At 48.8% G+C, this 27366-nt stretch overlaps 1 protein-coding gene across 18 annotated transcripts in view; it reads right to left on the bottom strand.

Moving 5' to 3' along the window:
- CACNA1C (calcium voltage-gated channel subunit alpha1 C) overlaps positions 1-27366 on the bottom strand; it is a 631482-nt gene that overhangs the window by 239266 nt on the left and 364850 nt on the right. For all 18 annotated transcript variants that reach the window (XM_058442545.1, XM_058442555.1, XM_058442554.1 and 15 more), the window contains one exon: positions 1268-1407. In XM_058442545.1, the coding sequence (XP_058298528.1) occupies positions 1268-1407 (140 nt within the window). The remainder of the gene's footprint in view (positions 1-1267; positions 1408-27366) is intronic.

The raw sequence follows: 27366 nt of genomic DNA, 5'->3' as shown, positions 1-27366 counted from the left end.
GGGTTTCACCGTGTTAGCCAGGATGGTCTCGATCTCCTGACCTCGTGATCCAGCCGCCTTGGCCTCCCAAAGTGCTGGGATTACAGGCATGAGCCACCGCGCCCGACCTCACCTGCATTTTAATAACTTACACTTCACCAGTGTATGTAGGCCTATTAGGTACAAATAATTTATGGAGATTCTTTTCGTGAGGTTACTAACTTATTTATAAGGAGATCTCATCTACGTTTTACTTAAGATTCTTTGCATTGCTGTTTTGAAAGCCCAGACTGACTCTAGCTTATCTTATGCTACAGTGGAGCAGAGTGTCTGGGGGAAGCTGCATTTGATTGGGGTTTGGTTACCTGTCATCTCTGCCTTTCATAGTTCCCTGTTTCCTTCTCACCCACCTGTCTCGAGCAGTCTGGTTTCCTGGGGCCACAGAACCAGGCCCCCTGTAGAGTGAGAATGGGGATGAGGCCTCTGTACCAGTCCAGAGCACAGGCACAGCCTGTGTGCGCCCCACCCTCACCCCACACCCGCAGACTGCCTGCTCACGGACGAGCTGCCCCAAGTGCTCAGTGATACAGCAGGGAAACTGTCAGAGGAACTGCGGGGCCAGATGTGGTCTGAGATGACACGGAAGTCCTCAAGCAGGGGGATATCCTATAGCAGCACAGAGCAGCCTGGGTTCCACCAGGAGCACTCAGGTCCAACCATGTGTGTGTGTGCCTATGTGGGAGTGGTGGAGAGGGGTGCTCTTGGGTCATAGCCCCTGTCCCTCTGGGGAAGTCTGAATTCAAAGTGATTTTCACGGATCCTTTCTTCTTGCCTGAAGCCCAGCACAGTTAGGACCAAATTGAAAAGAGAGAATACAGAAGGAAGAAGAGGGATGTACTGGTGAGACAGCGAGGTGGGGAGGGGTCCCCAGAGAAACTCCAGCCAGCCTGCGCACTGGGAGGAGTGCACACTGGGGTGGAACCACAGAAGTTCACGCCACCGACTGCAGCAGGGAGAAGCCTGACCCCTCCTTTTCCTGGGTAGAACCTTGGATTCAACCTGCGAGGTGGGAAGCCCATGGGCAGGAAGCACATTCTCTCACTTGCTGAGTCTCTCTTTCCCTTTCTGTTCCTTTTAGCAAACTAAATCTCATTTTTCTCACTCTCTAGACCATCTGCGAGCCTAAATCTTTGTGGCCGTATGACAACGACCCTGTCTTCAGCTAACTTAAGGAAAAGTTCTGCAACACTGGTAAGATAAAGGGAAAGAGATAGGCAGTGATACTTACCCCACAACCACAATTATAAAATCTAGTAGGTTCCAGCCGTTGCGGAGGTAGGCATTGGGGTGAAAGAGGAGTCCATAGGCGATGACTTTTAAAAACGCTTCCACAGTAAAAATTATGAGAAAGAGATATTCCACTCGTTCCTAGGAAACAAAAATAGAAAACAGAGAAAAATAAGTCATTAGTTTGGGGATTTGGAAAGTTTGGAACCAGCAGATGTCACAAGTAGGTGGAAGGCAATGCTGCCCCCTCTGTGGTGGAACCAAGTGGGGACACCCAGGCCACATTAGCAACTCCACAACCTGCTCTACCATGAGAGCACCAAGCTACTGGGGATTACAGGATTTTTTTTTTGGCGTCAAAGTTCCCCCATTAACATGTAAATATTAGACTAGTGGAAAAATTTCATATTTTTTGCAATATTTTCTTTAGTTAATCAGTTGACATTTTATTGTGCCCTCCCAGAAGAGAATTCATAATGTCTCCATCTAAAGGGAAACAATGTCAGGGCCAAAAGAGAAGGGGATAAAGCACAGCTCCTGGAAAACCGTGCTCCAATTCTGAAGGAACAAGCCCTGAAGACAGCAGACTTGGTCTTGGGAGGGTACTAGCTGAGTTCCTCCAAATGACAGAGCAAAAATGCAGCCACAAAGAAATGGAGACAGTGAAGATCCCTTAAGAGCAGCCCAGACAGAGGCAACCTGCTCACATACACTGATCCAGAAATGTGAAATCTCTTTCTTGAGAAAATAAAACCTTCTGTCCAAAGACATCGAAAATTTCAGCAGAGAAAATCAGCATTTTGAGGATGGAGGCAGGCACGGGGTGGGGGTGGAGAATGGAAAGAGCCCCTCTCTTTCCTTGAGCGGCAGAAGACACTCTTCTTCCTCCCCTGCCACCTTGAAGAAGGGCTTTGCATTTAAGGATGCAGCTCCCATCCCTGGGAGCCCAGAGCAAACAGGACAAACTTGTTGGCTCAATTAGAGCGAGCCGACTCTGTGCTGATTCATGTACTTCCCTCGCCACTAATTGCTTTCTCCCACACCCCCATCCCAAGTGCAGAGCCTTAATGGCCCCCACCAGGCAAAGGCTGCCTGGACGCCTTCATGCTCCACTGCTCGCCTCTGCAGAAGCCTCAGCCATCCCTCACTGGAACCACGAAACACCTGTCCACATTGCATTCGGGCACAGGCCCTCCAGAGTGGGGCGGGCCTGTCCACAGCCCCAAGTGGGCACTTGGCTCAGAACTCCTAGACCCATTTTCCCCTCCTCTGTGAGTCAGAGGGAGCTCTGGTTTGTGCATGTGGGAGCAGTGGTGAGGGGGTGCTCCAGGCTCACCCACATTCTGGAGGAGGGGTGTTGCCCACAAAGGCCCACCTCCTCCTGCCTGGCCAGCTGGGAGGGTCCTCCAAGGCAGGGCCATCGGGAGTTGGGCCAGATGGAAAGCTCTGCAGGGAGCCATCAGGCCGTATCAGTACCCTGGGCTCCCATTCACTCCATCACAATCCCCTGCGCATGTAGGGAGTGCTAGCCTCACTGTGAAGCAGTTTGAGGATGCAAAATTAAAAATTGTAGAATGCTGGGCCCTACCCAGACCTACTGAAAGAGATCTTCTGGCTATGAAGCTTGGAAATGCGCATTGTAGACAATTTCTAAGTGTTTCTGAGGTACCCGGAAGAACCACCAGCTCATATGCTGATGAAGGCCCAGATCACGCAGCGGCAGTGGGAAAGGAGTGCAGGGGTCAGACTTAATCAGCATCTCAGAGGCAGATTCGTCCTTCTCTTCCTGCCCATTTTTGTGCCATAAAATTGGTTTAGGGAGGCAGCTGCCTTGGGGTTGTGAACCAGGAACAAATCACAGTACGTGGGAAGCTCCAATCTTTTAAAGTCAGGTGATGTTGGGTTAAAATGTACATGAGGGCAGTGTTGAAGGAGAAAATATGAGACAACACAGCACAGGGGAACTTGAGGATGTTTGTGGGAATGGGAACAGTGGAGCTGTCACACAGCCACTCAGCCCATCTCCTCATCCCCAACCCATGATGGTTCAGAGCTTTCATGTCTGTCACTAGATGACAGGGTCACCTCTTTCTATATTCCCAGAAAGTTGAAGCTGAGATGGGAAAGCAAGAAAACGAAAGGGAAATACACAAGTTGGGTATCCATTAGGTGTCAGGTGCTTTCATAGGTGCTAGTTGCTTTCACACTTTCATTCACCTGCCCATCCATCCATCCACCCACCCACCCACCAATTCATCCATCCATCCATCCATGTGCCCATTCACCCATCTATTCATCCATCTTTCCATGCACTCACCCATCCATTCATCAATTCACCCACCCTCCCACCCACTCACTACTCATCCATTCATCCATCCATTCACTCACCTGTCCATCCACCCATCAATCCATCTATTCACCCATTCACCCATCCATTCATCTATCTTTCCACCCATCACCCATCCACTCATCTATCCACCTACCCACCCACTCACCACCTATCCAGCCAGCCATCCACCCGTTCATCCATCCATCCATTCACCCACCTATGCACTACCCACTAATCCATTCATCCACCCATTCACCTACCTGCCCATCCATCCACCCACTGATGCACCCATCCATCTGTCAGTCTGCACACCCACCCATCCACTCACCCATTCTTCTATCCATCCAACCACCCACTCATCCATCCACCCACCCACCTATCCATCCACCCATCCATCCATCCATCCACCCACCCACCCACACACATACATACATACATATATACACTCACCCACCATCCAACCACCCATCTATACATCCACCCACTCACCCATCCATCCATCCACCCACCTATCCATTTATTCAACTATCCCTCTATCCAACCACCTACCCATCCATCCATCTATCCACCCACCTACATATACCCATCCATGCATCCACCTACCTATACATTTATCCTTCCATCTATCCATCTACCCATTCATCCATTCAGCCACTCATTCATCTATCTGATCATCCATCTACTCATCCACTCACCCACCATCCACCCACTTACCCACCCATCCATCCACCCATCTGTCCCCTTAGTCATTCATGATCAGTGTGGCACAACGAGTTGCACTGTCAAAAAGTGACCCTGTATCTCCCTCTGTGTTGTCTAGATAATGAGCCCTCCAGAAGAGGTAGCACTCAAGCACAGAGCCCCTCTTCCCCCTGGCAGAGAGAGCAGCAATATCCTGAAGGCTCGGAGGGCCCTATATGCTGGGAAACTGGCATTCCCAGACAACTCCTATGAACAACTGGCACCTCTAGTCCAGACCGCATGGTACCAAGCAGTCTCCTTATTCCCTCATTGACAGGCTTTTTCTTGCTTAATTGCCCTATAAAAAGAGAGGGCCATGGGTTGTGGGGTGTGGTGAGGGCCCTCCACTTGGGTACAGGCTTACTGCAGGGCAAGCAGCATCCTGGACCTGGCATATCGCTTTTTGAGATGGAAGGGTTGGGGGATGTGACTTCTCTTGTTGACCTTTGGCCTTGGCAAATTTTCCCAAAAAAGCCTATTCTTTGATCCATGCCATGTAACATTTGTCCTGCATCCTGGCATAGAACATGTGGAGACCCAGAGGGACCTGTCCCACCTGACAGTGATCATTCAATCCAACTTTAACTCGAGCATTCATAAACATGTTTACGTAAGTGTTGGGTGCTTGGAGACTTGAGAAAAAAAGTCTCAGAAACAGACCTCAAGGATGTACTGGTACAATGCAGGGCAAATGGACAGATGACTCCAATACAATTAGGACATGGCATTCTGCAGGCAAGCACAGCTGGCTATGGATGGACTTCCCAAAGTAAGAATCTTCAAGCTGAATCTCGAAGGATGAAAAGTTGTCCAGGTGAAGAAGGTTAGGGGCTGGGGGTAGGGAGTAGGGAATGTGGAGGGGGTCAGGCATTGCAGGTGGAGAGTGAACTAAGAAGATGGGACGTATGGACAGCTCTGCTATGCAAACATTTGATTTGGCTGGAGTGAGGGTGATGAAGTAGCAGGGCTGGAGGGCCGGCAGGAGCAAGATGACCAGGAAATTTGTGGCTATGCCTGGATGGTTGGATTCCATTCTGAGGAGAATGGGAATGACCTGGTGAGATATGCCCTGCAATCTGGCACTGGCTGGAGAATGAGTGATGGGGTTAAGGGTAGGGGAGTGACCCATGCGGAGATCATGGAGGCTGGAGCCAAGGTAGAGACAGTGGGATTGGTGAGACGTAGGTGGATCTGAGAGGAGAAAGCATGTGCTTTGTTTTCTGGTTGTACGTAGGGGTTGAGGGAAGAGGCAGTGCAGAGATGTGCAATGCCCCCTCCCTGAGGTTTCTAATTTGGGTGACTGTGTGGATGGTGATGCCTCTCACTGCAGCAGGGGACTTCAAGAAGAGGAAGAGGGGTTTTGGAGGAAGGTAGAGACATCAGTTATGAACTTGCTGAATTGGAGATATTGGGAATCAGACCTACAGAGGTGGGGCCCAGAGCAGAGTTCATCTTGCAGGGGATGGCTGAAAGAGGAGAGTGTGCAGATTAAAGAGAAAAGGGCAGAGGCTGGGCTCCAAATCAGTACGGAACAGCCACTACAAACCCCCATCAGGATGTGCATCCCATCAGAAACCTCATCCCCAAGAAAGCCCCTTCACATTATGCGAATTTATCTCAAGCAGAAGTTACAGGACCTCTCTTAAAATCATAAAGTCTGGGAGAGAAAGAAACTTAAAGGTTATCTAATTAACCTCCTCACCTGAAAAATTAGGATACTGACAAGATACTGAAGCCAGGGAGAAATGCACAGAGGACAGGAAACCAGACTTTCTGACCTTCAAGCCAAAGGTCCGTTCATCCCATCTCGCCCGCCGGGGTACTGGAGAAACGCAGTTCACTGGTCCCGCTGATCCCCAGAGACATGTCCGGTTTCACAATCTTCATGCCTGATTGTTTAAGGGTCTGAGACAGAACTAGAAGGGCCCAGGAAGCCAGTAAGAAGGGGTCTGAACAGGAATCCAGAGAAGGACAGCTGCCTATTGTTGAAAAATCTGGGATACGGTCACTGTGTAGCATGTGTGTGCAGTATGTGTGTGCGTGTGCTGACTAAATGTTGCAACAAGCAGTGTTATTCACTCTGACCTTAGAGGCATGACTGCCCTTCTAGAATTACTTTAAAAAAAAAAAAACAACAAAAAACATAAACAAGCAAAACAGCTTGGTTAATTCCTTCAAAACATATGTTGTGCTGTCATAGAAATATCTAAGGGCGAGTATGAATGGAGTGAAGAAAAGAAAAAGTTGGTCAAAGACTGTTCTCGTGGATGCCCCAAGTGCCTCTGGTTCCATGAATATACAATTCTGCGGCCCTCCTCATGCCTGAATTCTGAAGCCAGAGGCCTGTGCGCCCTCCTGAATCCTGGGTGGTCACAGAGCTCATTGAGAAAGCACCAAATTTTCAGCATGCAAACTGGCCCTTTTGGTGATCTTGGGAACTGGGAAACTTTGGAAGCCACGTGGAACAGACGAAGACTCCCATTCCTACTGTTCAGTGTTAAGGTTGGATAGTGTAGAGGAGGTGTGAACAACTGCAGAAGAGAGAATGAACCACAGACCAATAGCATGGAAGCACCCAGACTTTCAAAGCTGCAAATGGGCTGTACCCACCAAGGCCTTGGGAGCCCAACCCCTCACACCAGTGTGCCCTGGATGTGGGACACGGAATCAAAGCAGATCATTCTGGCTCTTTAATGACTGCCCTACTGGGTTCTGAACTTGCCTGGGGACTGTGACCCCTTTCTTTTGACCAATTTCTCCCTTTTAGAACAGGAAAGTTTACCCAATGCCTACATTCCCATTGTATCTTGTAAGTAACTAACTTGCTTTTGATTTTACAGGCCCATACATAGGTGGAAGGGATTTGCCTTCCATCTTGCTCCTGCCAGGCCCTCCAGCCCTGCTACTTCAGATGAGTCTTTGGACTTTTGAGTTAATGCTGAATGACTTAAGACTTTGGGGGAACCATTGAGAAGGGATGATTGTATTTTGCAACATGAGGACATGAGATTTGGGAGAAGGAAAGAGCAGAATATCGTTTGAGCATAACCTCACCTAGATCTCATGTTCAATTGTAATCCTTAGGGTTGGAGGTGTTTGGGTGATGGGGATGGATCCCTCATGAATGGCTTAGCCCATTCCCTTGGTGATAAGTGAGCTCTCTGCATTCCTATCAGATCTGATCATTTAAAAATGTGTGGCACCTCCCTGCTCCATTCTCTCTCTTGCTCTGTTCTCACCATGTGATGTGCCTGCTCCCCCTGTGCCTTCTGACATGATTGGAAGCTTCCTGAGGCCTCCGCAGAAGCAGATGGCACTATGCTTCCTGTATAGCCCACAGAACCATGAGCCAATTAAACCTCTTTTCTTATACATTACCCAGTCTCAGGCAGTTCTTCATAGCAGTGCAACAATGGCCTAATACAGGCTGGAAGGGATTCCCCGGTGCTCCTGGAGGACCCTGCTCCTCTGACAGTGGGTGGATCCCTGCCAGCCTTGAGGCAGGCTGATGACTTTGCCCATAGATAGCTCCTGTCTTCTTCCTTTCTATCACTTTCTCTTCAATTCCACTTTTCCTTTGCTTCCTATTTCCATCTTCTTCTCCCTTTCTTCCTTCTCTCCCTGTTCATTTCTTAGATCTCCTACTGGCAACTGGGGGTCCATGGCCACACTCATGTCTGAAATATTTAGAAGAGGTCAGTGGAGAGACAGCCCCAGTTCCAGGAATCATGATGGCTTCTAAACACTTGTGGAGCTAATTAGACACTGATGTATACAGGCTATCCTAGTTTTCCATTTATCTTCTCACGTATATATTAGCACTCTTTTCAACTACATTATAAGCTTCTTGAGGACAAAGACTCAAGAATGAGAATAATAATGATGAGTCTTTACTGATGAGAAGTCTTTGAATGATGGTAATAATTTCGATTCTGGCATCAACTGGCTGCATGTCCTTGGACACGTCACTCTACTTCTCTGGGTCTATTTTCTCATGTGCAAAGGGACTAAAGAAAATTACAGTGCTGCAAAGAGCTCTAGGCCCCCACAGAGGGCTTCGGGACAGGTACAGGCAAGGGGAAGACTAAGTAAGGAGGCTTCGACTCCCTATCCCCTCTTGAACCAGAGCAATGCCATAATCCCACATGCTGAGTGTCCAAGGGTCCTAACACAGTTGAACAGGGTCCAGGGAGCCAATATGACAGAGTGTGGACAGAGAATACACACAAAAAGCAGCAGCAGCTACCTATTACTGACCAGTCCGGAAGACTTTTACTGCCTTTATGTGCTGGGTTCTGCATGAGATTTGAGAAGAGGGATCAGTGTTTTTTTCATTTTTCTTGGAACTTTGAATACCACTTCCAAAGCGGTAGCTAACTTCCAAAGTCCTTCCAATATGCTATGGCGAGGGAGACCGCCAGGCCCTGGTTTGTGTGCATTTCTGCTGAAGGCACAGCGAGATTTTAGGACATGGGACGGAATAAAGTGCTCCTCTTCTTTACTTCCTCTCCTCGTTGTTCTGAGGATCACCATGAATACAAACAGACTTTATAATAAAACGCCCTCCATTAATGAGATTATTAATATTTGTGCTTTAGAGGAACACAGACTCCTTGTGAGCAGAAGCCATGCCAGGGTAGATCACTTGGGACCAGGACAGTCTGGAGAGACTGAAGTGTCTATTCCCATGTGCACAGTAGATCTGGGGGATGCCCACCCACCTGTGCTGAACACTGTATGGCTACAGCCACTAGGTGACAGACCCAGGGTGTGAGAACTCATACCAAGATAGCCTGTGTGTGCCCACCTAGATTTATGTAAATGTACTTATGGAAGCCAGCAAGAATTCTCCAGCAAACAGAATTGATGAGAAGCCCAGTTATGCAATTCCATCTCAGTACAAGGTGCAAAAGACAACACAATAATAATACCTCAAGCAGCACGTTGTATCTCAGGTTGTTTCAGAACTTGAATACTAATCAGCCTGACTCTACATGCAGTTCCTGCCTATTCTCTGTCTGAGAGACGAAGGAAGCACAACCCCTTAGCTCTCACTACCTCATTCTTCTTCCACGTATTCATCCAGCACACCACAAATACTTCCTGAGAGCTGCAGCACTTTGCACCACTTGCCGCATTGCCGTCTCAGGACATCAATGAGTTGGAGAATGTAACAGGCTGGGAGAAAAACCAGGACACCCATCCCAAACTCCTTGGGATACGGAGGTGAGGGAGTTGATTCAAGGACACACGTCTCGCCTGTGTGAGGGGCATGAGGGTTTCTCCATGGCTGGTCTGGCATTCCTTCTGCTGAAGCACGGCCGTCTCCATCCATGGATTGTCTGAAACCCCTGGGTTACTGTGCCCAACAGGAGCTGCTGGGCAGGTAAAAGCCTGCTTGCCAGGTATGGCTGGAGGGGTGGGCAGCAGGCCTCCCACACTGAAGGCCTCCTCCTCCTGGGATCTCCACCTATGCCTGAGATTCAGCCATGAAGAAGCCTTCCTTCCACTGACAGAAATGGATAAACAAAATGTGGTGCCTACACATTCCCACACATGCTACAGCATGGACGAGCTGTGAAAACACTGTGCTAAGCAAAAGAAGCCAGACACAATAGGACAAATACCGTATGATCCCACTTACATGAAAGATCTAGAGTGGGCAAATTCACAGAGACACACGGTAGGGTACGGGTTACGAGGGGCTGGGGGAGGGAGGAATGGGAATTACTGCTTAACAGGTACGGAGTTCCTATTTGAGGAGATGAAAAACTTCGGAAATGGTGGTGATGGTGGCACAACATTGTGGGTGTGATTAATGCCACTGAATTTCACACTTAAAAATGGTTAGAATGGTAAATTGTGTTATATATATTTTACCAAAACAAAAAAAGAAACATTCTTTTGGATCTTAAATGTTTGACAGCACAGCCTTTCGTAGTGGGGCAGTGGACAGATGCACAGGGTGCGCCTAGATTGGGAAGAAGGGCTGGGCAGGGAGGTGGGGCAATGCTGTGATTTCACAGTCCTGCGGGCAGGTCCTGCTGAGGGCCTTCTAGAAGGCTAGAAGGTGCCTGCTGCTCCAAATGGTCTGGGCTTACACTCAGGACATTCTTGTAAAGCAGAAGGACAGGGAAAACCAGTAATAGCCTACCAGCAAAGCAGCCTTGAAGAGAACAATGCACCTATTTATTGAGGGCAAGCAGCAACTGAGGCTGGGTGAATTAAAAAGCATGCTAGTTTCATTGGTTTTACAGTAGCTCAGTTAAAAAACAAACAAACAAACAAACAAAAACCCTTCTTAAACTTATCTGTTTTTCTGTACTTGCCCACGATGTCAAGTTGAAATGGCTTATTTGCCTATCAGTTTCTTGCGTGTATGCCTTCCTCCCTGCCCCAGCACATGGGTGTGGGCCTGCCTTCCTCTCTGCCCCAGCGCGTGGGTGTGGGTGCTCAGATCCAGGGTGCCGAAAGCTGCCTCATTGTCTGACACTAGCCCTGTGCACGCCTCTTGGGCTCTTCACTTCCCTGCCCCGGCCCAGATATGTGCCTGGGCTGACCTCTCACAGGCAGGCCTGGGGATGAGAAGCCAATGCGGGAGATTTGCACACCCCAGTGGCCTCCTCATGGCCCATGTTTTTCCAACTGCAACCTACAGGGCAGGCATGGGCATTTGATTTCTTTGTTTGGTGTCCAGTGTTTGAACAGTACAGAGGGCATGATCGACCTTTGCCACACTGCCGCCTGTGTCACCCTCTTGGAGTTGAGAGGAAGCCCAAATGTCACCCAGGCCAGCCACCTGCCCAGGGCAGGAGCCCCTTCTCCACTGACCTCCTCTGTCCCAGGGCTGTCATGTCCTCATAAAGCTACTTGTCCTGTCATTGGGCGGCTGTGTGTCAGAGCGTGGCCACAGCCCCAAACTCTCCAAGGAGCTCACTGTGCTCATGGTGATTACCTTTTCTTTGGGGGCAATGGAGTGGAGAGAGTGACAGATATTACCAATCAGGGCTGAATTACTCCTGGGGACAATGGGCATTTGCTCAGTGACCTGTGGGCTAGCATGTAATTTCCCAAATGGGGAAAAAGTACAGCAGTGGCCTGAAAACTCTCTACTAACTGCCCACCTTATTTCAGGAGTTAGACCAACACCTGGCCCAGGGAACAGGACCCTGTCTTTCTGCCTCACCCCATGGCCTCTCCCCACTCAGGCCCCCATCATGGGTTGTTTGGATATTAAAAGAGCTTCCTAACCAGGCTCATTGACACCTAGGCAGTTTGACTGCTCAAAAGCCTTCAATGGCTCCCTTCTGCCCTTAAATAGGATCTAGCCTCCTTAGCACGGTTCAAGGTCTATCACAGTCTGACCCTCCCCGTCACCTAGCCACATTCTGTGTTCCAGCCACACCAAAGGCTCACCACACCCAAACCAGGCAGGCTGTTTCTGGCAGCTTTCTTCTTCATGCCCTTCCCATCCCTGCCCCTTTCTCCACTTCCAAGAACTCCTACTCCTCCAAGATGCAGCTCAGTGGCCACCCTGCTCTGGACTTCTCCACCCCCATCTGCCTGCCATGTCCACCTCCAACATCACCTCCTTCCGCCATCACCTCCTTCCACCATCACCTCCTTCCGCCATCACCTCCTTCCACCATCACATCCTTCCGCCATCACCTCCTTCCGCCATCACCTCCTTCCAACATCACCTCCTTCCACCATCACCTCCTTCCGCCATCACCTCCTTCCAACATCACCTCCTTCCACCATCACCACTATCATTACCACCATCACCATCATTATCATCACCATCCCCACCATCACCACTACCACCACCTCCACCACCATCACCACCACCACCATGACTGCCACCATCATCACCACTATCATTACCACCATCACCATCATCACCATCCCCACCATCACCACTACCACCACCACCTCCACCACCATCACCACCATCTCCACTACCACCATCCCCTCTACTTGTACTATCACCATCATTGCCATCACCACCACCATTACCACCACCATCACTACCATCACCACCACCCTCACCACCACTACTGTTGCGGGAAGTCAGGGACCCCAAACGGGTCTATTGGGGGCTCCACTGTAGCAAATTTTGGAATTATGTTTCTCTGTTTAATCGGCTTATTTTTAGTGTGCCAGACCAGTCAAAGAATCCTGCGCCAACATCGAGAGAATGAACAAGCCTTCATTGCCATGGCACATTTATATAAAAAGAAAGGGAGAGATGTTGCGGGAAGTCAGGGACCCCAAACGGAGGGACCGGCTGAAGCCATGGCAGAAGAATGTGGATTGTGAAGATTTCATGGACATTTATTAGTTCCCCAAATTAATACTTTTATAATTTCTTATGCCTGTCTTTACTGTAATCTCTAAACACAAATTGTGAAGATTTCATGGACACTTATCACTTCCCCAATCAATACCCTTGTGATTTCCTATGCCTGTCTTTACTTTAATCTCTTAATCCTGTCAGCTGAGGAAGATGTATGTCACCTCAGGACCATGTGATAATTGCGTTAACTGCACAAATTGTAGAGTATGTGTGTTTGAACAAATATGAAATCTGGGCACCTTGAAAAAAGAACAGGATAACAGCAATTGTTCAGGGAATAAGAGAGATAACCTTAAACTCTGACCGCCGGTGAGCCAGGCGGAACAGAGCCATATTTCTCTTCTTTCAAAAGCAAATGGGAGAAATATCGCTGAATTCTTTTTCTCAGCAAGGAACATCCCTAGGAAAGAGAATACGCGCATAGGGGTATAGGTCTATAGACGGCCCCCCTGGGTGCAGCCGTTTTTTATGGTCTGTAGACTGTAGGGGTGAAATAGAACCCAGTCTCCCATAGCGCTCCCAGGCTTATTAGGAAGAGGAAATTCCCACCTAATAAATTTTGGTCAGACAGGTTGCTCTCAAAACCCTGTCTCCTGATAAGATGTTATCAATGACAATGGTGCCCGAAACTTCATTAGCAATTTTAATTTCGCCCGGTCCTGTGGTCCTGTGATCTCGCCCTGCCTCCATTTGCCTTGTGATATTCTATTACTTTGTGAAGTACTTGATGTCTGTGACCCACACCTATTCGCACACTCCCCCCCCCTTTTGAAAATCCCTAATAAAAACTTGCTGGTTTTTGCGGCTTGTGGGGCATCATGGAACCTACTGACATGTGATGTCTCCCCCGGACGCCCAGTTTTAAAATTTCTCTCTTTTGTACTCTGTCCCTTTATTTCTCAAGCTGGCCGATGCTTAGGGAAAATAGAAAAGAACCTACATGACTATCAGGGCAGGTTCCCTGATACACTACCATCATACTGCTACTATTACCACCACCACCATCACCATCGCCATCATCACCACCATCCCAACCATCACCACCACAACCACTCCACTGCCACCACCACTACCATCTCCACTATCACCATTACCACCATCCCTACTACTACCTCTCCTATCACCATCATCACCACTATCACCACCATTACCACCACCATCACTACCACCATCACCACCACTACCATCTCCACTATCACCATTACCACCAGCCCCATTACCACCATCCCAACTACCTCTACCATCACCATCATCGCCACCACCATCACCACCTCTCCCATCACCACCATTTCCACCTCCCCTATCTCCACCATCATCACCTCCACCATAGCTGCCATTAACAACAGTCTGAGCCTGGACATTTCTGTTCTAATCCTAACAGTAACTCTGCATGATGGATAAAAACTATCTCCAATATACAGATGAGCAAACAGATCAGAGGGCTTAGGTAATCTTCCACAAAGCCTTACTGCTAGTAGGTGGTAGAGCCAGAATGTTGAGTTTAATGTTTTTTTCCCATTGTTTGTGATTAGAGAGAAAGCTGGATTCCATCAGCTCACCTCCCAATCACCTCAGAACCCCCTTTACCTGGCACAGCTGTCAGAATGGGAAGTGTGTTGGGGCTTTGTTGGGGCTATACTGAATGCCTGATTTTTGAGTCATGTGCTAGCTGCTGCACAGGCCCTCCCCCTCCCCCCACCACACACTTTCTTCCCACTGCCTGTCAGATTTGGTCACCATCTCATGAGGAGCACCGCTGGCTATGAACCCACCACTGGTCTAACCCAGCTAAAGCTGACTTTATCCCTTTTCTCTTCTCCATCCATTGGCTTCAGAAGTGGCCTTAGACCCAACCCTGCCAACGTGGCATGAAGGGAAATTTTCTCATTGATTCAAAGAGAGAGAGAGGCATATCAGCACAAAAACACTATGATCTCTCATTGAACGGGAAACATCCAGGTCTATATGTGAAGTCTGGAACTGTGGCAGCCATCTGGGGACCATGAGGACTGCTAATTGATGGCAAGAGCAACATGCTGAGGGTGGGCAAAGAGAAAAGGTGGGAAAAACTGAGGTCCTGGGGGAAGCAGTTGAACCAACTTCAGTGCCACCTTAATTTGGGGCTTCCTGTATGTGAGATAAAATTTCCTTATTGTGAAAGTCATTCCGGGTTGAATTTTCTAGTACTTGCTTCTGAAAGCAGCTCTACTGATGGGCTCATTTGCTGTCTCTGCAAGGGTGCTCAGTGCTTCCACCCCTTATCAGCCATTTGGGCATATTAAAGCTCAGCTTAGTCCTGCCTGGGTGGAAAAGGCAGTAGCGTGCAGACAGTGGAAGACAAATGCTGCTCTGACTCCCTGTTAGCTCCCAGCCTGTGCGAGAGATGCTTAGTTCAAACTATGGTCTCAGACTGGATGTACAGAGATCAACCCAAACCCGCAGGCGAGGTAGCCCATGTAATTCTGTGCTTAGCCTCTTGTTACAGCACAGAGCTGTGGAGCAGAGGATGAGGCTGCGGGAGGGAGGCAGTAACGTTACAGCTCGTAGAGAGGCCGGGGTGAGGAGGCCGAGAAGAGGCCCCTTCAACAGCCTCAGATCTACAGCTGGAGGACACAGGGATGCAGACCCAGTATTTCCCTCCCTAGTAGTGGTGGCTTCTTCCTGCCTTCAAGGGATGAAGGAATTTCTGAGCAGTGAATTTCTGACAAGGAACTTTCCGGAGTCTCACTTTGAACATGCCACTTCCCTAACTCAAGAACTTATAAGGATTCCCAATTAGTAGTTCATCAGGCCCCAGCTTCTCTGCTTAAATCCTTCCCTCCCCACCTACATATCTTGTCTTCTCCCAACTCTCACTGCTCCGGTGGAGAAGTTGCCTCCCTGACCACCCATCTCCTTCACTGCCCCTGCAGCCCCTTGCCTGGGAAGCTCTCACAGCCAGGCCAGCTGGACTCTTCCTCCCCTGGGAGGGCGCTTTGGCTTGTCCGGCCTCTCGGTCTCCTTTTCCTGTGGTTCTGCAGCCTCCTGGCCAGTCTGTCCACTGCTCGTTTGGGATATTGGTACATGGCACTAGTGGTTCCAGGCTGTCCCATTCAGCAAGCCTGCAAGACCTCGCTCCTGCTTCATAAGCAGGAGCACTCTGAGGGCAGATTTTCCTCTGCTATCCACAGTGCATTGTATAGTGCCAGGCACTGAGGCTCACAGAGTCCTCCAGAGTAGAAGTTGAAGGGCACCGAGTGCCATCAAGGTCGATGTCCCAGCCACGGCCTCCCTCCGGCGCCTGCAGCATGTCATGGTTGACAACATGCTTTCACCTCTCAGGCTGCCTGTCTCCCAGCACTCGGGGTGCAAATCCAGGGGTGCTGCAGAAGCCACCCTTCTTTCTGGGCAACGCTTCCCCCTGCCCCGACTATGTGAATTCAAATGAGCAGCACCCACCAGGACACCTTAGTATCCTCAACATGGACGGCCTGTGCTGAGGGCCCACCCTGAGGGCACTAGAATGAAGGACTGTTACAAAGGGCAGGAGATGCTTCTCCTGCCCTTCGGGGTGCATAGTCCAGGCAAGTGGGCAGGAAGGACACACAACATGGACAAATTACAACACAGATTATGTGTGCAACCTGCCACATGAGCCCTGCCGGTAATCAGCAGTTTAAGGATTTGGAGAAAAAAAAAAAAAAAAAAGGATTTGGAGAAAAGGCGATTGCTGGGGCTGGTGGTCAGGATGTGTGGTGGCAGCGAGGCCTGAAGGTGGCAGGGGAGGAGCTGCACATTGGGGTCCTGGTCAAGGTCGGTGACCTCCACATGAGAAACACAAGATCCTCGGGGGAAACAAGCAGCAGCCGCTGTTTGCTGGAGTGTCTGCACGGTGGGGGAAAGCCTCTGCACGGGCAGATGAGGTCTAAACTCCAGCCAGCCTCCAGGATCGCAGGAAGAGTCTACACTCCCTACCCAGGATTTTGTATCTGGGACTTAAAGTCCACATTGACTTGGGATGATGACGGTTCATGATCAAAGGGTGATATGTGCCAAGCTACGTTTTAGGAAATAAATATGAAAAGCAATCTTTAGATGAACTAGACTGAAGTGGGGAGACCTCTGCCATGGTCTGGGAATGAGGTAATGACAGTCTGAATCAAAGAGAGGGAGAAGAGGAAGAGAAAAGACAGAGTGAGAAAATGTTATGGCCTGACGGGGACTATCAAACGTGGCCTTCAGACTTCATTCAGAACAGCTGGAAGAATGAAAGGCTCACAGAAAAGAGTCCAAAATGTGGGCTGGCCAGTGACCTCAGGGGACGTGGACATGCAAACTTGCCGGACCGCAGTTTCTTTATCCACGAAAGCGAATTTGACTGGGTAATCCCCACTGCCCTTCGTGCATGCAGCTAGAAGGCATCCCAGTGTAGTGGGACGTCCACGGTGCTGCAAGGAGACAAATCAAGTTTACAATTTTAGCTCTTCCACCACCACTGCAGCTTGGACACATGATTTAACCCTCCTGTGTCTCCATTTCTTTGGTTATAAAATGGAGAGAATATCTTGTTGCAGAGACTCTTTTAGGACTAAAGGGAAAATGTGAACTGAACACATTAAATAGGAAATACTTAAGAAATGTCCCTTTCCCCAATCCCTAGTGGTTCCAGAATTCCAGGGTGTCTGAGAAGCTCACTTCAGACATGACATGATGAAGAGAGGTGACGGCCTTCCTGTGGAGATGTATGTGGGGATTACACATGGGGGGTCAGGCCTGACAGGTGGGCTTGACAAACAACCTATACAGATAGTTATGTGAAATCTACAATCAAAGAAGAGTGTGAAGCAAGGGGAACAGAGGGAGCGGGTGCAGGAAGGGAGCACAGGTGAGAGTGCCCAGTGCGGCATCCACCGGGACCATCGGAGCCCTTGCCATATGCATGTATGCATAGTGTTTTTCCTCATTTTTTCATTAAATCAACTCACTTTTTTCTTACATAAAAATTTGGAAAGGGAACTTTTTTTTTTTTTTTTTAAATCAGAGCACTACTATTACTGCTTGCTATGATAAGGGTAACAGTAAAAATAACTACTAAAAATGTCCACGTACTACGCCAAATTATCTCCCCAGCCATGCAAAGGGCCTATTCCACACCTGGGGAAATACTGGGCTCAAGGGCTGTCCCTTGAAAAGATCAGGCTTGGTCCATGTGGCTCTGGAAGGGAGAAGGAAGTCAGCAGGACTAAACAGTGGGAATGAGAGGGAGGCCGATCTTGTCTCAAAAAAGAATTTCTAGACTTGGAGTTCCCCAAGAAGGAAGGGCTGTCTGTAGGCAATGGAGGGACTAAGCCTCAGAGAGAGTTAGAGCACATCTCCTCCAAGGTCCCTTTGATTACCAACAGCACTTGATGCCACAAGGTGTCCTCACATTCATGAATGAGAAGAGAGCAAAGAAATACATGGATAAATGGGTGGGTGAACGGATGAAAGAATGAATGAGTGAGTGAATGGGTGGGCGGATAGATGAATGGAGGCAGAGAAGGGCTATTTATCAAAGCAGGCATGAGTCCAGGGCACTGCAGGGCTTCTGTTGTCTTAGCCAAACTTCCCTCCTCTCTCCTGCAGCTGGGCTTACCCAGGCTAAGACTGCTCCAGGTCCGTGGCCCCACAAGAGGGACTGCCCCTGAGTAGGACCACCCGTGGCCCCAAGCACACCAGCTACACAAGGCTGGATGCCTCCGTGGCCTCTGTATGCCTTTCATCTCTGTTGCTCAGCTCTGCTTCCTGTGCTGAGATAGGCACAGGGCAGCATCTATCCAGGCTCCTTAAAACCAACAGGCAAGGAAATAAAATGCCCACCAGCGACAGCCCGGACACCCTTACCATATGGTGCAGAGTCATCAGCACACACGTCCAATGCGTGGAACAGGAGCCTCATTCCGGCAGCCAGGCTCCTCTGGCATAGGTTGCTGTGGAAGGGGACTGTCGCTGCCTAAGTGGCACAGGGTTAGTCTCTAAAGGGAGACTTCCCCTCATCACAGCCTCAGTGTCTGGTTTGTTTGCCCTCTTCAGTCTCCAATTCCTTCCGGGTGGTTCACCTGGAAGGCTGCAGAAGACTAACAGGCTTTGTGGTGCACAGCAAGCATTCTAGCTGGAAAGGATATGGAAGCTCATCTGGTCCAAGGCTTTAGTTGTCCAGATGAAGACAGTAGGCACAAAGAGGGGGAAGGACCTGCTCAAGGCCACAGAACCAAATACTATCAGTAACATGGTAATGATGCTTATTTACACCCTCCATTTTTTAAAAAGAAGATTGCAGGTATGCCTTTTCTGATCCACCATCCAGAACAGATGATTACTCCATTATCTGGACTTGCACCTGTATCTCCCAGCCCTGGCCTTGCTCCCTTAGCCCCGGCCACTAATTCCCAAAGTAGCAAGAGAGTGCGGTGGGTGGGAGGAGAGGGTCAGACTCCCAGAGAAAAAGAAGCTGAACCCCAGAACATCAAGTCCCTTTCCCCAGGTCAGCCAGAAGTAGGTCTTTGGGGCTGACCATCAGGATGGCCATCTTCCCTCTCCAGGCACTGAAGGCCCACCTGACATCATGGTGGGCACCAGGTCACCAGCAATGTGAAGAAAGTCACCCTCCATCCATTTCCTTTCTTGCAAGTAAGTGACTTTTATCCCCAATAACTGCTCCTGGCCTCTTTGCTGACCACATGCCCCCTAAAAGGGCTAACTCGCCTCTCCTCCAAATCAGGCTCTGCTCTGAAACTGTCTGACACCCATACTGAAGGCAGATCTAATTTAAAAAGTGTTTGCTGCAAGCTTTAAACTGTCATAATTTTGGCTTTTTTTGTGGGTGTCTCCTTTCCCTTGTAAAAATGGGTCTGTTCTCCTTGCTGATCAGTACAATTATAATGATATAAAACAGAGTACAATAAAAGCTGGGGACCTGCCCTTAAAAGGGAAGTTGTGGGAAAAGTGATTCACGGCCTTATCCTCTGGTGACCTTGGCAGGGTTGGGCTGAGCCTTGAGTTGGTTCTCCCAGATGAATACGAATTTTGTGGTAGGTGAGGGAATGGGAATCTTGGGGTCTGGAACACCAGGGCTTACAGTGCCCAGGAGGTCCCTGCATTGAAGACTCTTGACTGCAGAGCAATGCAATGGCAGCTGTACCTCCACCTGCTTGTGGGACTCCTCCATTGCCATAACATCAGGCAAATGAAGTAACTGGGCCTGAATCCCTCTCATACAGGCCAAACCCTCGACCCCTAGTTCTTGCTGCATGCCAGGTCCCGTGTTTAATGCTTTATGTAGATGATCTCACAACAACCCTGGGAGGTGGGTATAATCATTATTCTCATTTTACAGGGTTGGAACCAAGGTCTGCCTGGTACAAGGCTGGCATCTTAACTATCATGTTCTACTGACCTCTCAGCATAGAGCACATCTGGATCACTGGATTCCATATTGCCTCTTACGTTTTTTCTCCCTCTGGAAACACAACAAGGGCAGTGAGCAAGCTGTGGCAGTAAGAGCATCATCCTAGAAGCCAGGAATCTTGGGTTCTAATTTTCGTGTCATCATTATCAAGCTGGGTGACCTTGGGTCGGTGACACAGCCTCCATGAGTCTGATTTTTCTCATCCACATAATGAAGACGGAGTATATGAGTGGATCCCAAACTTCAGTTCTCCTACAACTACCTAGAGATATTTTGATGTACTTGTTAAAAGTACAGCCTCCTGGGCCCCCACTCCAGATCTGCTAGGTCAGAAGATCCTGGGGAAGACCTGGGGATCTTGACTTCTAACAAGTTCTCCACTTCTGAAAAGCACCAGGGCCTGGGAGCTACTGACCTAGGTGACCCCATGGTTCCTTTCAGCTACAGGATTCGGTGCTTCTCAAACATATCAACCCGCCCATGGCCACCCGTCAATGAAGGGAGCTCCCTCTGCCTGCAGGACAGGAAGTGCAGAGCGGGTGAGGAGAGGCAGAAGCTTTGCCTGAAGCCGCCCACAGAGAAGCCATGTGTGGCTGGGGTACTGGGACATGGAGTCAGCAGTGGGTGTGTTTCCTGGGTGGGAGGCTCAGGAACAGAGGAGAAAGAGAGTGAGGCCGGGGTGCTCAACACCATCAGCCTGTGGGGATTGGGCTCCACTGGCCCAGCTTCATGTTGAGGACTGCAGGGAACACAAAGGAAGGGCCTCCTATACCCCTGGGGGAAGGAGACCTCCACATCCAGATCCTACAATGCCAGGAAGGAGTATACAGTAAGCGGCACCTGAAGAACAGAGACCAGGGTGCTTGACTTTACGGGGAAAGGGGGAAAGGGGAAAGGAAGTTTTTAAGGAGCACATACTCTGTGCCAGCATTGGGTCTCATACACGCTTGGACACCCCCACCACCTCCCAGACTGAGTCAGGGGTGGGCAGGTGGGGAGAGCAAACTTAAGGCAAGTGTGAGGGTGGATAGCTCTACAGTTTTCTGTAAACAGTCCTGGGAACTAGTTAAAAGAATATACTGGACCATGAATCAAGGTATCTGGGTCACTTTGCCATGAACTAATTGCAGATCCTCAGGCAACACATTGAGTGTCTCTGGATTCCAGTTAGAAATAAGAACACCTGCCCTGCCAACTCAGGGAATGAAATACAGCACAGCAGATCTATGGAAAGTTAAGATTGCTCCTTGTTATGGTCTGAATGTTTGTGATTCCCTCCCCCAAATTCCTATGTTGAAATCCTAACCCCTAAGGTATTAGGAGGTGGGTCCTTTGGGAGGTGATTAGGTCATGAGGGCAGAAGGCCTCATGTATGAAATTAGGACTCTTATACAACAGACCCAAGAGACCTAGCTCGCCCCTTCCACCATATGAGGACACAGCAAAAACACAGCCATCCACGAATGAGCCCTCACCAGACACCAAATCTGCCAGCACCTTGATCTTGGACTTCCCAACCTCCAGAACCATAAGAAATACATTTCTGTGGTTTATAAGTCCCCCAGTTTACAGTATTTTGTTACAGCAGCCTGAACCGACTAAGGCGCTGCTCAAATCTCAGATCTTTGTATGCACAGCCTCCTCTCCTTCTCCTCACCACAATTGGCCTGAACTCATGAGCTTGTGGAAACTACTCTTCCTCATCACCTAAGATGGGTGGAGCTGGGCACGGCTGGTGTCTTGGCCCATAGAATATTACGAAGTACTTGGGAGTGAGCAGAGGGACTGGTATCTATCAAACAGCTCCAAGCACCCCTTGCAAATTTCTGAACTTAACTTACAAAGCCATCTCCTGGACAAAAAGAAGTGTGGTACCATCCACCATGTGTGTACTGCCTGCAGGCTATGAAGAGCTTTTGTGTGAGTGGATTTGCTTAACCTGAACCCTGGGAGGGAGGAAAGGGTATTATCATCCCCATGGGAAAAACAAGGAAAGCAAGGCTTACCCCGCTGGACTGTGGTGGAGAGTGGGCTTATACCTAAGTTTTCTGACTCCAACCCCAGTGCTTTTCCCCCAAATCAACTTGGTGTGTGCCTGCTGAATAGATGTTAGGTCCCAGAATTCTCTCTGTTAGCCGAGGAGCGTGCAGACTCCTTCCCAGTCGGTTTGTTACAGAATCCAGGCTGGCACTGGGTTGAACAGCATCCTCCCTTCCCCAAATACATGTCTTTTCCAGACCTCAGGATGTGACCTTATTTGGAAATAGGGTCACTGCCAATTTAATTAGTTAAGATGAGGTCATCCTGGAGTTTGTGGGCCCCTAATCCAATATGTTGATGTCCTTATAAGAAGGGAAAACAGACACACACAAAGAGGGAAGCCATGTGACCACCGAGGCAAAGCTGAGTGATTAATGCATCTACAAACCAAGGAATGCCAAGGCTGTTGGCAACACCAAAAGTGAAAAGAAAGGCATGGAACAGATTCTCCCTAGAGAATGGCCCCGCCAACTCCTTGATTTCAGACTTCTGGCCTCCAGGATACAAAAGTATACATTTTTGTTGTCTTAAGCCCCTCTGTTCATGGTACTTTGTGACAGCATCCTTAAGTAACTAACACGAGACCATCACCTAAGATGCTCCCAGCTTCTCCTCTTTGCAAAGAATCAGCGTGACAAGGCTTGGACACAGGCTAAACATCAGCATCAGCCTCCTGGCTTCCCACTGCAAAGTCACTGCCCAGGGCAAGCAGAGAGCACCTCTGACTTTAATGAGCTCTCTTTCTTCTCTCATGCCTTTAAGGAATGTCCAGCCAACGAGGAGGACATCTCATTGGGTTGCAAGTTCAGTGGGGCCATAAGTGTCACAGCACAGACAAGCAGGTAGCAGGGAGATACATGCCTGGCACCACAGTCTGGGGCTCCTACTGTGTTGGCTCCTTTCAGAGTGAGCAAAGCTCCCCGCCTTTGAGATGCCACACACACGGGGCACTCAGGGACTGGGAAGACAAGATCTGTGCGTCTCAGGAGGTGGCAGTCTAGGCAGGCAGGATTAATAGCCCCCCAAATAGAACTAAATACCTGGTGAGTGACACGCAAAGCCAACACCACAGCTGGCTGGATCCATGAGTGAGGGCTTCCTGGAGAAGGCAGTGTAGGAACTTCCCATCAAAGAGAGGGCAGAAGAGAAAGCTGAAAGGCAGGGGAGGACCCAAGGCCGGCAGGAGACAAGCCCATTCAAGCACAGTGCCCGTTAGACCTGGTTAAAGCAGGGGTTTGCAGGGGAGGGATGGCACAGAGGGTGGGGACGTGCTGGGGGTCCCTTCAGGGAAGACTTCAAATGTCAGTGGAAAAGATTGGGGCTTGCTTCTGTAAGCAGTTTTGAACAAACAGTACATAAGTCGATCTTATGAAAATAGTTTTCAGGTATAACTAAAACAGGTTTTCCACTTGCAAGCAAGTAATAAGAGCCTTTCCTTTGAAAGTTTCTCAGTTTGAAAGCTCTAAAGTGACAGGCTGAGTGTTTGATCTGATAAGGAGTCACTAAGATAGTATAAACATTCCAAAATCAATGGTATTTTACTTTTTAAAATATGCCTCAGGGCCAGGCACGGTGACTCACGCCTGTAATCCCAGCACTTTGGGAGGCCGAGACGGGCAGATCACTTGAGGTAAGGAGTTCAAGACAAGCCTGGCCATCATGGTAAAACTCCGTCTCTACTAAAAATACAAAATTAGGTAGGCATGGTGTACATGTCTGTAATTCCAGCTACTTGGGAGGCTGAGGCAGGAGAATCACTTCAACCCGGGAGGCGGAGGTTGCAGTGAGCTGAGATCACACCATTACACTGCAGCCTGGGTGACAAGCGTGAAACTCCATCTCAAAAAATAAACAAATAAAAATAAAGTAAAATAAAATATGCCTCACAAAATGCTAGCCATTCTAGGCCCAGCTGAGATCCCACCTCTGCTGGGAAGGCCTCCTTGATTGTGTGGGTCAGTGGCGAGCCATTTCTTCCTTCTGGGAATTCTTGATCTTCACAGGCTATCCAGCGACACCCAGGCTCTAGTCAAGATTTTATTGAGCAGTACAAAAGCAAAAGAAATGTTAGGAATGGACACAAGGTTGCCAACTTTTTATTCTGCCAATAATATATTCAAAATAACAATGATCATTTGTTATCCTTTTCATTTCATGAAAGGCAGGAGAAGCAATACTAGAATAAAGAACAGCTGACAACCCCACTACCATCCCCATCCCCGTCCCTGGCACATACACAATGAACTCTTCCTGTTTTTCTCCTCTAACTGCAGGCTGATAAACCTTCATTGCAGATTGGCACAGGTCGGCAGACTGGCACGGGGAAGCACAGGTCCTTCCCACTCTCTAGCTCATTACATCCTTTCTCTGTCCTTCCTACTAAGGCGTTCTTTGGTCTGGCACCCAATCCAACCAACCCATCTGTGGAAGATGGCAAAAATGGCCACGATATTTTGCAGCTCTTCTTTTCCAGAAACAGAGTCTATTTCCTCATCTCTTCAATCTGAGCTGACTTTGTCACTTGCTTTGACCAAAAGAATATGGTGGAAGTAATACTGTGCAACAGCTAAGCGCAGGCCACGTGAAGCCTTGCAGCTTCTCCTCTTAACACTCGGAACTTTTCCTCCATCACACAAACAAGCCAAGAAAGCCTGCTAAAGAATGAGAGGCCATGTGGAAAGAGGACATCCCAGCCATCCCAGCCAAGGCTACTATGAACCACCTGGCTCTAGCAATCCACCAGCTGAAGGCAGACACTTGAACACCAAACCAAGATCAGTGGAGCCCTGCTAGGTCCAGAAGAACTGCTCAACTGAGCCAATCCAGATTACCAACCTGCAGAAATGTGAGTTAATAAAGCCACTAAGTATCAGGGTAGTTTGTTATGCAGCACGAGCTAACTGATATATCACCTTTCTGACTGCAATTTTCATGGGTATCCTAAACCCTTCTATTGTCTTCCAAATACAGCTTGGGCTTTCCTATCTCTAAGAATTTACCTATATTATTCCCCCCAGACCTGAACTATCTACTGCCTGTATCCTTAGATTCTACCTATTCTTATACACCCAACACTCACTGTCTATGCCACTCCCTTGGCCCTTAATCATGTACTAGTCACCTTGTGGCATCTCTCACACACTGTTGTCAATCATTTCTGATAACATTAACTTCAGATGGGTTTATTGCCTTCTCAATTAGACTGCCAGTCCTTCATGGCAAAGGCGTGTATCATATTTAGACCCCCCAGTTTTTAACCCAGTATTTTGCACAGGGTGGGCATATGTATTGCTCACTGATTGATAAGATTTGGAAATTCAGTGGGTATATGAAAGTAACTGTGCTGGGTTAGTTCTCACCAATGTTCCCTGCCCCCAGCTCTGAGCTATATCCTGCTCTCTCATTCTTTTCCATGAGGACTGGGCTAATTTCTCAGTCCCACCACAAATGCCTTCGAGGATATGAGGAACATAGTCATCCGTTCCCCCTAAAGAATACCACAAAATCCAGAGAGGCACACCCAAACCAAAGCAAGGGAGACCCCTCCTGCCAAATTATTACTTGATTTCCCAAGTCTCTTGGGGCTTTCTAAAAACCCTCTGGAAACTTCTTCTTCTCATTCCTGTGACCTTTCATTTGTCCCAGGCATCGGGATTGGATAATCCAGGCTTCCCGTGCTTTTCCCCCTTCAGTAAAGTCTTTAAAGTGAACTACAAAGCTTTGAGGGGAAAATAGATAAAAAGCTTAGCATTGCAAATGAGGAGAGCATTAAGCCCAGGCTGGAAATGAGGTAAATGCATTGAAAGCCACACCTCTAAAGACTGGCTGCTAAAGGTTAAACTGTAAAGGTAAGGACCAGGGTTCCTGCTCTCATGGTTTAATCCTTTGGTTCAGTTTTCTCAAATGGCCAATAAGACGTCAGCAACATGTGACTTGCTGTTGTCCCAATTATTTCTTATAATCTCGATAATTTTATCTTCTAACAGCTGAATAACAAGTTCTATGTTATAAATTTAAGAAAACTCTGAGACACCCACCCAAAAAACAGGAAAAGGAAAAGGGGCAGCATTCCACTTCCTTGAAGCTACTGTTGCTGACATTTTCGCTTATAGGATTAATCTATTTCCTTTGTGCGTATTTTTCCAAAATTGCGATTATACTATTCCTATCATTTTATATTCTCTATTTTTGTTTAACAACAGCTTTTAAACATTTAATACATTGTCGAATTTTGTCTACAATATCATTTCCAATAACCTGATAGCATTCTAGTAGCAGGAATAGTTGTACTATAATTTATTTACCCAATTCTCTGCTTTTGGTGTGTTAGGTTTCTATGCCACCTAGCAATGATTCGGAGCTTATCCCTCTCTGGAGAGTATGAGAGCCAAGGCCTGCATTAGCCCCAGGGCAGCCTCATGCCATGCTACAGTCCCTGACCGGACCTCTGGACTCTCCTTGCCTCCCACAGTGCAGACAATCGTCCAGGTGAGTCCAGTGGGCCCCATGTCCTCCTCCAGGTGCAGAGGAGCTACTGTTGGCCAATAGAGGACCACAGCCCTGTGACACTGCAGACAAGGACCTGGCCTTGTCACAGTGTTAGGACCCTCCCTGCTTCCTGGCCCTTATCAGCGCCCACGCCCATGGCCTCTGCCAGCTTGGTATCTGGGAGGGAGGCTTTCCCCAACTTCCTCCTCACCCTCCCACAGGACGCAGTACCTGGAACAGACTTTGCCACTTCACAATGGAATTGGGAGAGGGAGGCAGGCAGGGGGGTCCTGGAGCTGCTGAAGCTCTTGGAGAAGTGAGTTTCTGCACTGTCAGTGCTCTGGGCCCCACTCTCAGCATAGCCCAAGCACTCACCCCCCACCCACATGCGAAAGAAAGCCCCGTTCCAGGCCTGGGCTTTCTGCAAAGAGTCCCAATGCGCTCCATCTCCCTGTCCCTGAGACAACATTCAGTTGACATATTTTTAGCCAAGACACCAAACATCCAAGAAAGAAGTGAATCTGTCTCACACTGGGTGAAAATAACCATGTCCTCACACACGCTCCTCCACATCTCCTGTGGTTTCTCTCACCTTCTCCCCATTTTCCCTCCCTCCCCCTTGACTTTTCCTCTCCCCTCTGCCTCTTCCCACTTGCTTCTTCTTTCTGCCTCTTCTCTGGACCTCTCAGATCCCCCCTCTCTACCTGAGGATGGACAGCT

This window comes from Hylobates moloch, unplaced genomic scaffold (genome assembly GCF_009828535.3).
Source record: "Hylobates moloch isolate HMO894 unplaced genomic scaffold, HMol_V3 SCAFFOLD_8, whole genome shotgun sequence".
In the NCBI taxonomy this organism is placed as follows: Eukaryota; Metazoa; Chordata; class Mammalia; order Primates; family Hylobatidae; genus Hylobates; species Hylobates moloch.
This window is presented reverse-complemented; position numbering and strand designations above follow the sequence as displayed.